A 10,726-nucleotide genomic window follows, 5' to 3' on the forward strand; every position below is an offset into this window, starting at 1 on the left:
CAGAGCCTTTATTTGGTGTTTCTGTGGTGGGGGACGAGGGGCCGGCTGCCCCTGGCCGGGAGAGGAGCAAGTCTCTGTGCCAGGACCACAGGCAGCTTGAATGCACTGAAGAGCTGCTCTGTGCCCAGCAGGATCAGGCCAGGCCCACCCCACACTGGGGGCTTTCGGGCCAAGCCTTCATGGAGACATGGTCTTCTGCTGCGGGGTGGCCGGCCCCTGCATCCTCCCACTGCCTCGCAGGGTGGGATGGCAGAGCAGGGGGGCAAGCTGGAGGCTAGGAGAAGATGTCACTGGGGTGGAGGTGGGACATGGGGTTATTGGGAAACGTCCCCCTCCCATCGCTGAGGTCTCTGCCACCGGGTTGCCCAGCCCAGCATCCTGGCCAGGGGGTGCCAGAGACAGGAGCAATGGAGGGGGCAGTGTGTGGCTCGGTGTTCAGCTCCTGCTGCTAAAGAGCATCCTGGGAGGGGACGGGGTGGGGAGCAGCCCCGCAGCAGCCAGGGGGGATGCCAGCAGGGAGAAGCCCCCCCTCAAGCCAGTGGCCCCAGTCTCTACTGGGCCGCCGCCTGCTGCTGCTGCTGCTGCTGCTGCCTCATGTAGGCGATGATGTCGTTCTTCACGACGGCGATGTTGGCGCGGTGGTACCAGCGCATGACAGGCACACCGTCAGGGCCCACCAGGAACTTCTCGAAGTTCCACTTGATGTCGTGGTTCCGCAGAGGCTCCCAGAAGAGGTTTTTGGGGTTCCCAAACTCCTCCGCCACCGGGGGACAGGCGTTCTGCAACAGGGGACCGGTACATCACTGCCTTGCCTGCCCCTCAAAAAAACAAGCTGGGTGCTACCCCCTCATCCCCCCTTGCCATGGCACCCACCTTCAGGAAGGTGTAGACCTTCTGCTCCTTGGCCCCGTTCACATCCCCTTTCTGGAACAGCTGGAAGTTGGGGACAAAACCACCCCCCGGCCGAACGTACCTGCAAGGGGAAGGTGGGCAGAGTGTCATGCAAGGGGCAGCTCTCAGTGCTGTACAGGGGTAGTGGGGGAACCCCAAGCCCTGTGCTTTTGGGAGCCACAGCCAGCAGGAGCTGCAGCCTATGCACCCACCACCTGGCTCGGGGCCCCAGCCCCTGCCGCAGTACTCACTTCAGCGCAGGGAGGATCTCTGAGTTCTGGCCGGGTTCCTGCTTCCCAAATTGGTTGGAGGGGAAGCCCAGGACGACGAGCCCATAGGGCCCCAGCTCATTTTGTAGTGCATTCAGTTCTGCATGGAAGCAGAGCCAAGGATGGGTTAGCAGGGGCCAGGCTTACCCCCACACCTGCACTGACCCCCTCAGAGCACCCCTGGCCGTGCTGGGTCCTAGGGAGCAGGCGATACCCCTTCCCCCAGCTCCCCGGGGCAGGACAGACCATGGGGACCTGCCAAGGGCTGCACGCCTGGGTGACGCCACGTCGTCCTCCTCCTCGGCTGCCTGCCCTGTCCCTCAGGGAGCCCATGCCCCATGGGACTCTTACCAACATACTGCAGAGTGAGGCCTCAGTACGTGGCCACGTTGACGAAGAGCACCATCTTCCCTGCGTAATTCCTGAAGGGGATGTACTCGTCCCCATCGATGGTTAGGGCACCATAGTCGTAGATGGTGCCCTGCACCGAGCCATAGCATTTCACCTGTGGGGCGAGGAGCATCCCATGGGACCAGGCTGGGGGCTGCCAGCCACCCCACTCGCCTGCCCCACGGCCACCCACGCCCACTGGAGCAGCCGCCAGCGTTGCATCTCCTGCCCCGAATGCCGCTGGCAGCAGCCAGGCTCCAGCGTGACAAGGTCTGCGGTGGTGAGGCAGGCTGGCTGCTGCGTGCACATGCGTGTGCACACGTGTGCACGCCGGCTAGCGGGGCTGGCTGCAGCTGGAGGGATGTTTACCCGGCCAGAGTCAGGCAGGGAGGCGAGAGGCTGGAAAACAGCCTGATCTGGCACAACAGCACAGGGGGAGACCAGCCCCAATCTCCCCGGGGCTGGGGATGGGCAGGACCCCACCACCCCTACATGCACCGCTCGGGGGCAGGGGCAGCCGGGGTGCCCTGAAGGGGCTCTGGCTGCTGTGCCGAGGCCAAGCCGGGCCCAGGCAAGGGAGGGATCAGGGCTGGATCAGATCCGTGCAGGGAAGGGCTGGGGTGGAGCAGCTTCTGCTTACGGCGCTGCAGGGGTTAACCCACGAGACCCCATCTGCTGCCATCAGGGAACACAGGCTCACCCAAAGTGCCGGCGAGGGGCTATTTTGGGAGCTGGCAGGAGATAAAGTCACAGGGGCTCTGCCCGGGGAGCTCAGCCTTTGGGGGGGGGGGGGGGGGGGGGGGCGGCGGCCAGATCCCGGCAGCACAGCCCTCCTTTGCCCCCGCCCGGGGTGGGGAGCCTGGCCGGGGGGTGACAGTCACCCCTGCTCTCTGCCCGCCGGGGTGTGGGGCTACAGCGGCCCCTGCACCCTCCAAACGTGGGTGCACCCCCCTGGACACCGTCAGGGAACGCAAACCCTGTTGCTCTGCCCCTATGAGGGTTACTTGGGGGGGTGGGGAGGGGTGACAAGGCTCTGTCCCCCTCAACCCCAAGACAGCAATTCCCCTTTTGCAATAACCAGCTCAGAAAAATCCCCCCCCTCCCCATGATTCAGGCACCGGGATGGGGTCACAGGGCCACCGTGCCCCACTCCTGCCCCCGGGAATTCTGCAGCAAGCCTTGGGGACACGCGGGTCCCCGGCGTGCCACATCCACCCCCCGCACCCCCGTGGGGGTGTCTCCCCTCCCCTCTTACCTTCTCCCTCTCCTGGCTCTGCCCCGGCTGGACGAGCCCAGCCAAGAAAAGGGGCAAAATCCAGGCGCTGCGGGACCAGCCCCCCATGGCTGGGGCGGGCGTGGGGTGCGGGCACCCTCCTCACACACCCCCGGGGGAGAGCGGCGGGGGGGGGGGGGGGGGAGGACACCCACCACACACACCCCCCTCTCCTTGTCGCCTTCTGCCACCTCCGAGTCCGACAGCCAAGAAATAGCTGTTGGGCTGAGCGGGGCGGCGGGGGGGGGGGAGCCAATCGCGGGAGGAAGGACGGGCCGAGGGCCGCGTTAACCGTGTGGGCCCTGGGGCGGGCGCGGCGGCGGCCCCGGGGCAGCGGTGGGGGGCGGGAGGGGGGGGCGGGCAGTGCCATGCTGTCCCCTCGGCGTGGCGGGAATGTGGGACAGCCGCGATTCGAAGCGGCACGGTGGGGAAGAGGTGCCAAGCAAAGCCCCCCCCCCCCCTCCCACCCCCCCGAGTGCTCAGGGTGACACCCAGCCGAGGTGACATCCATCCCCCCCCCCCACCGAGCGGGGTGCTGGGACCCGAGGAGCAGGGACCAAACAGCATCCCCGGGGAGGCTGGGCTGGGGTCCGGTGGTCTCCCCTGCCACGGCTGTGCTGCTCAGGGGTGGGGAAGGGTCTCTCCTTGACAGCCCAGAAAATGAGGGTGCTCCTAGAAGCAGCCCTGGAGTACGGTCCCTCCCGGGGTGGGGGAGCGGCCGTAGCCCCATGGTGACCCCGCCGTGGCCAAGGGCAGGGAACGCCTGTCCCTTAGCCCGTGGTGTCCCCAGGGGCAAGAATTTCCAGGGCCCTGTTTGCATACCCGGGGAATGCAAATATTTACCCTGGGCTGGCTCCAAGAGAAATATCCACGATGAGGTGTAAATTCCCTGAAATCCTGCAAAAAAAATTATCTGATGGGAGAAGTAACTAGCTGGAGGGCAGCTGGGGCGGGGACAGACTGTGGTTTGGGGTGGCGTATGGTGTGGGACAGAGGGCAGGACATGGTGGCAGCAGATGAGCCCCGGGGGGACCATGGGTGCCAGCACGAGGTTTGGCTTTACTAGAAAGCAGGGCCAGCCCTGCCAGGGTGCTGTCACCAAGCCAGCTGCCCAAGATGCTGCCAGGGAAGGGGAGCAGGGCTGTGGACTTGGGGGAGGCTGGGAGCAATCTCCCATCCTGTGTCCTTCGCTGATGGGAACGCCATGTCCTGGGAAAGGATGATGTTGTCAGGCTCCAAGTGCAGCCTCGGCTGGTGTGGGCGTGCTGGGGCTTGGGTGCATCCCCCAGACACCCAGGGAGCCCATGGAGCAGGAGAGCTGTGGGTTCCTCCATCATGGACAGCATTTCCCAAAGCTTTAAACCTGCAGAAGTGGCTTAGCCCTGCTCTGGCACGGGTCCCCACGCAGTGTGGGGTGCTCCCCCAGGTCCAGGCAAACCCCTGAGATGCTCAGCCGTTGCCTGGGGACTGCCCAGAGCCCAACACAACACACAAACAGCCAGGCTGGCTACAGTGGTGCTCCGGTCACCCCTCATGGATGTGGCCATGGGCGGTGCAAGGCAGCTCCTTGCCAAAACCGGGGAGCCTATGGGATCCAAAACCAGTGGCTTGGCCCTCCCCACCCACTTCCCAGGCTCTGGGGAGATTTGGGGCCATGGGGCTGCAGCTTGTGGCCAACACACTGCTTGCACCTCTCTGCATCCTGCAGCCGACAGGGACTGGTGTGTCCCCAGCATGGTGCCACGCTCCTCGGCATGGTGCCGTGCTCCCCAGCCAGCTCACACTGCTGACCCTGGCCAGGGCTTGAGCCACCTCCCCAGACAGAGCCAGGACAGAGCTGGGGAGCTGCTCAGGGCTGCACTCCCTGCTCTGCTAGTTCCCACCACGGGAACAGCCACCCACTTCCAATTATATCCCCTAATTGCCTGCATGGGGTTTTGGTGGCTTTCTCATGGTTAACAGGGACTTGGGAGCTGGGGAGGGGGAGTGGTGCAGCATGCACAGTGGTGCCACAGCATGGTTGTGTCCCTTCCACATGTCCCTTATCCCTGCCACGTGCAGGGAAAGGCTGAACTGCTCCTGAACTATGTTCTCCTAAATCCAAATTAATAAGCAACCAGTTTCTCCAAGTCCCCTCTCCTTGGGTGCTGGCACCAAATCAGCCTCAGCGGAGGTAGGGAATGGGGGAGGATGTAATTAGCGACAGTCCATGGACGCCATCTCTGCCACTGAGCTTCCATAGGACCCTGGGCATGTCACCCAGTGTCCCTGCTGTGCCATGCCGGAGGCAGCATGGGAGAGCCAAGGGTGCCAGGCGCTCCAGCAAGGCAGTCCGAGGGCAGTGTGCCACTCCACCCTGCCGGATCAGGGTCCCCCACCCCAAACGGCAGGCACACTGGGCGCGCTGACCCTCACACGACCCTCCCTCCTCGGTTGTTTTTCCACCAAAGCCGGTCTGGAGCCGGCCCCTGCCTGCTGCAGATGTTTGGCAGGAGTCCGGGGGAAGGAGGCCAAGCACTTCCAGCCCTCTGGCCGCCATGCTGACGCTGCCACCAGCCTCCCTGGCTGTCCCCGAGCCATGGGCTGGGGGCTGCAGAGACCTCACGACAGGCTGCAGGGCCACAGGGAGCACACAAAATGTGAAACCAGTGTTGGGGAGCACCTACTGCTGCTGGCTGGGCTTGTCCCAGAGCTGAGCGAGGAGCTTCTTCCATGCAGAGTGACGGGGACAGTGCCAGCAGCGTGCCAGGGACAGTGGCAAGGGGCTCAAGCAGTAGCAGGCAGCATCGCCCTGTCTGGCAGCGGCGCTGCTTTCCTTCTGGCAGCCTGGCGTGGCACCAACTCCGGGGCAACCTCTGAACTTTTGTTCTAGGTGCGCAACGGGAGGCGAAACCCAAACAAGCTCTGCCGAGCGAGAGGCCCCAGCTCCCCCGGCCCCAGGCTTCCCCCACGCTGCCGCCTCCGCAGCTCGCCCAGCCCTCGACGCCCTGGCCCAGCCCGTGTGCTCCCGCAGGCGCTGCCTTGCTTCGACGGCAGCCTCCCTGCTCAGCACGGTGCCCGGTGCCCTTTGGAGCAGGGACCCCCCTCCTCAAGTGGCACTGCACCCCCTGGGCTATGGCTGTGGGTGCTGCCCCCGCCAGCATCCCCATCCCTTCCTCTCCCAGGCAAAGATTTACCCCCTTGCAGAAATGCCCCTGGCTCATTGCCCCCCACCCAAAGGGGACAGGGGCACACAGCCAAGCAGGGGAGGGGAGACGGGTGGCCACTGAGCATTGCTGCTCTCCCCTCCAGCATGAGGAACCCCCTCCAAGTGCTCAGACCCCGCAGGGATTTGCTCCTCCCTGTGACTGGGGAAGGATGGGCCCACCAGCCATGATGTGCTCCTGGAGACCCCGCTGCAGCCTGGAGCGCAGTTTGGGGCCCTGTAAGCCTCCCTTTGGGGCCACGGGCCTTGTGTTTGGGTCCTGTGTCAGCAGTTGCTCCAAGTGACGCTTTCCCCGCAGCGCCCAAGATGTTTGGGGTCAGCTCCTGCTGCGCAATTGCTGCTGGGGCTCCCCACAACCTTCCTGACGAGCCACAGGGTCCGTGATGCCCCATCTGGCAGGGATCAGGTAGCCGAGCCGGGTGCTTGCATCCCTGGCATGGCTCTCATCGCTGTGAGGTGAGAGCCACCATCCTGCCTGCAGACCCTATGGACCGGCAGCCGGCTCCCGCCACCCTCCAGCACCCATCAGGGAAGCATCCCGGTGGATCCTGAATCAATTCGGCACCCACATCATGCCTGCCTGTCGCAGCATCACCACTGCACGACCCGCTCCCCAGTGGGCAGGAAAAGGCGTTTTTCCTCAGCAAAACACCACGCAAACACTGCCTCCGATCTCCAGCACTGCTCAGGAGCCAAAGCCAGGGCCGTGGGGGGATTTGCTTATCTTGCTCAGTCCTGGAGGAGGAATTTCCAGCTCAACAGTGCACATCAGACTAAATCCACATCCACCCACCCCCATTTTCATGTTTTAAAAATGTCCTGGCTTCTCCCTGATCTCCCCCCACCGCTATTTTGCTCTGTGCGATTTGTTGCTGTCACGAGCAAAATGTGTCTTTCCAAGGCTTTGTAATGCCTTTCCTGGAAATGTTTACCACGGGTTTGAAACTTCCCAGAAAACTCCTACCATGAAAGGAAACCTCTCGCACCCTACCCTCGGCTGCTCGTGACAAGGGGCAGGGGGAGATGGGAGCAGCCACCGAGCATGGCTGCAGGGATGGAGGAGGGGGGGGTTGCATACTTCTCCTCGGGTGTTTTGCTCCAAACCAGACTTCCTTCTCAAACCGCTCCAAAATTTGCGGCTTCTTCCCTGTTGCTCTTACAGGAAGCTGCTCAGCTCCGGTTCCTGGTGCCAGATACCGTTGGCGGTCCCCACACCCAACGGTGTCCCCAGGGAAGGGACGCTAGGGTGGAGGCAGAGCCTCGGCTGCTCCCACCCAGCATAGCCGTAATCTCCTCCAGCTGCCGCCACACCGTGCCAGCAAGTGAGAGGGAACAACAGGAAAATAACTCTGATTATTTGCCTCAAATTCTGTAGCTCGAGAGGGGAGAGAGAGAGAGAGAGAACATTTCGAAACAGAACTTTTGTTTCTGAGACGGGAAAGGAATACGTGTCTGCTCCCTCCCCAGCACAACCGCAGCCTGCAGCTCTGGCTCCAGCAGTTTCCCCTCCCTGGCAGCTGCGTCCCCAATGCTGGGGTCCCTCTCCAGCGAGGGAGGCGTTCGCCCAAGGTCCTGCTTCCCCGGGAATTACCTGCCCCCCAGCCCCGACACCAAAAGCGAACCTGATGCCGGCTGTCACAGATCAAGCTGCATGGGGATGGGACACAGGGTTTCCAACACCGCAGCGCTGGTTGCTCTTTCCAGCAGAGAAAATGGGATTGAACCAATTCCCACCAGCGTCACCGTAGCGTTTCTCCACATCCCAGCCTTATTCACCTCGTTATTCGTGATCTTTCTCGCCGTGAGTCACCGGGACGCTGTTTCAGCCCCAGGACTCTTGCCACACGCCAGAACCCAGCACAAGGCTGGCGGCAGGGAGCGGTGCCGGTCACCCCAGCAGGAGAAGAGCAGCCGCCGCCGCTGCTGTCAGAATGTCCCTGGGGATCCCTCCCACTCACCGTCTGATGGTCACTGCCACTATCACAGCCAGATTTGGGTTTGCACCCCCAGAGCACGGGGCCGCGCTGGCAGTGTGCCTCCTGCGGACCTGCGGCCACCAGGCTCAACAGCCAGGCAAGAACCCCGGGGACCTTGAGCCAAGGTGGTGCAGAAGGTCGGCACAGGGATGGTGTCTGGAGAGGCTGTAGAGTATCTCAGATCCTGTGCACGGGCACCTGGACATCATCCGTGGTGAGGACAGAGCTGCACGACACACTCATGTAGAATAAAGTCCATTTATTTCATAGCAAGGGACCATGTAAGAGCTTACATGGTCCCTTGCTGCTGCCTGGGCACGAAACCCTCTGCTCCTCCCGCTTTGCCTGCCCAGCCGAGGGGCACACACAGACCCTCCCAACAGGGACAGCATGTCAGGAGAGCAACGGGGGCCCTTGCCTCCGGCAGGGACACCAAGTGCAGCTGGCGTGCAGGCAGGCAGGCTGGCAGGAGCTGCCCACACTCCTCTGCCCCGCGAGACCCAGGGGAACTGAGCCCCCCATAGGGTTTCCCTACAATTTCAGCAGCTATCTGATAGAGGAGAAGCCGGTGCCAGCTGCAACTCTGCTGTGCAGCCAGGACAGGCTCCGCCACCGACGCTTTTATCTGAGTCTCCAAATGCACAACCAGAAGCCACATCCATCTTGCTTTCACCCTTCTTTCCCAACCACCCCAACAGCTGGGACTCCAAAGAACTGACTTTGCTGGGCATTTCCACTCCTTGCCTCTCGCCTGGGAGGAGACGGCGTTGCCAGCGGAGGTGAGACCAGCCTGCCTCCCTCATGGGAGCGAGTCTGTTTCTTGCTGGACATGTCCACAGTCACACATCTCCGCACTGGTGCTCAGACCACCATCTCCCCGACGGTGCCCCGTGAGCTCGGTGGATAAATAGGAGGCAGTGGGTTCACCTGGCGAGAGCCAGGTTACAGGGGCAGGCGTCTGGGTGCTGGCCCACCCTGGCTTCTGCCCATCTCTCCCCAGCTCTCGGAGTGCCCCATCGGGCTCTGCGGGGTCCCCAGAGCACAGGATCATATGGTTGTGGCCCCCTGCCCGGCAAGCCAGCCGTCTCCCGTCCCCTCTGCCGCAGCCTCACACGATACCATTGCGAGTGGGGTGAGTCCGTACCCGGTAGATGATGACGGCAGTGGCTGGGCAGAGCACCAGGGCTGTCATGATGAGGATGGTGGCCAGGATGATCAAGACAATGACCCAGACGTCCAGGACGTGCTTGGGGAGGGCGGCGGCACCTGCGGGATCAGGAAGGTCCATCCTGCAAGAGAGAGGCAAAGGAGTGATGGGGCAGCCCCCTCCGTCCCTCCCACAGCCAGAAACACCCCCCCATCACTCTCAGCACCGTGCTGCTCTCCCGTGAGACCCCTGCGGCCACATCCAGCCTTGGCCTTGGGCTCCTTCGAGAGCAAAGGGCTTTGGTAAAGGCTCCTCTGAGAAGCCCCAGGATTTACAGTGTACTTTGATACAGCTGGATAAAAGCCCGGGGAAAAAACTTCCCTGATAATTGCTGCCGTTGTTAAAGGAGCTCATAAAGCAAAGCCACAACCGGGTGTCCCACTGGTCACTCATGAGCGGGTCATCGGGTGGGGAAACGCTGGAATCAGGGCGCCCGGAGCCCCCCTAGCTTCGGGGGAGCCTCGCACCTCGCCCTCCCCACACCCCACACCTCCCCCCAACCCCGCGGTGCCTCCTGCTGAGTCACGGAGTCCACGGCTTAATTAGCAGGAGGGCTGGGGGCTGAGGGGCCGGGGAGCGGGCACCCCCCCTCCGTGGGTGCCGCAGCCGCCCTCCGCCGGGTCGCCGAGTGACAGCCCCGGGCTGAGCCCCCCCGTCCCGCTCGCAGCCGCCCCAGGCTCCGGCAGCCCCGGGGGAGCGGGGGATGAGACCCCGCCGTGGGGGAAAGGCGGCGGCGGCGGCAGCAGCCAGCCTGCCTGCCCTGCCTTCCCTGCCTGCAAGCCTGCCTGCCCTGCCTGCCAGCCTGCCTGCCCTGCCTGCCCGCGCCCCCCTACCTGCTGCCCGGCTCCGGCTCCGGCGAGAAGCGGCGGCAGCAGCAGGATCCCGGCCGGGTGAGGGAGGGAGCCTCCGCCCGGCCCCGCCCGGCCCGACCCGCGGGGGGCGGCAGGGGAGGGGGGACGGGAGGGGAGAGAGGAAGGGAAGGCAGGGCAGGCAGAACCTTTTTTTCTGCACCAGGGTAAAGCAAGGGTACAGCCCAGCTCATCATCCCGCAGGACGGGGTGCCATGGTGGGAGAGCACCTGGAGCCAAATCCGAAGGTCTCAGGTGCCAGGGAGGCGCCGTGGGGACATTTCACAGCAGAACAGCTGGGTAAAGGGTTTTTCTCCTGCCCCCATTCCACTCCTGCCTCACCACCAGCAGCGCTCACATGCCCCCACTCGCCTCTGAGGCCCTGGGCAAGAGGGAAAAGCCAAAGCACCGAGAGCTTCCATAAAACCCCAGCAGCGAGGCCCCAGCCAGCACTCCCCAGGGCTTTGGGGCAGGGTTGATTTACAGGCACACAGGCAGGGAGCATCTCCGGGGAAGCTGCAGACCTCAGCCCGACGGCTGGGAACGGCATTTCTGCTGCCCAGGGAACATTCCGCTCCCTCGGCAATGCTGAAGGGCAAAGCCAGGAGCAGCTATTCCTGGCCAGCCCTGGGAAGCAAGGTGGGATGCTCCGATTTTCCTGCTGGGA

At 63.7% G+C, this 10,726-nt stretch overlaps 2 protein-coding genes across 2 annotated transcripts; both read right to left on the reverse strand.

The window, feature by feature from the left end:
* Window positions 1–199: 199 nt before the first annotated feature.
* Window positions 200–2,892, reverse strand: GPX3 (glutathione peroxidase 3). Its single transcript, XM_086470973.1, has 5 exons — window positions 2,806–2,892; window positions 1,512–1,665; window positions 1,143–1,260; window positions 874–973; window positions 200–779 (listed from the first exon to the last, which is right to left on the reverse strand). Exons 1-5 carry the CDS (start codon window positions 2,890–2,892, stop codon window positions 552–554), a joined length of 687 nt encoding a protein of 228 aa, XP_086327099.1. The 3' UTR covers window positions 200–551.
* A 5,826-nt stretch (window positions 2,893–8,718) lies between these two features.
* SMIM3 (small integral membrane protein 3) lies at window positions 8,719–9,292 on the reverse strand. Its single transcript, XM_009950684.2, has one exon. It carries the CDS (start codon window positions 9,290–9,292, stop codon window positions 9,113–9,115), a length of 180 nt encoding a protein of 59 aa, XP_009948986.1. The 3' UTR covers window positions 8,719–9,112.
* Between the last annotated feature and the right edge of the window lie 1,434 nt (window positions 9,293–10,726).

The sequence above is a fragment of the Leptosomus discolor genome, chromosome 10 (genome assembly GCF_034619465.1).
Source record: "Leptosomus discolor isolate bLepDis1 chromosome 10, bLepDis1.hap2, whole genome shotgun sequence".
NCBI lineage: Eukaryota > Metazoa > Chordata > Aves > Leptosomiformes > Leptosomidae > Leptosomus > Leptosomus discolor.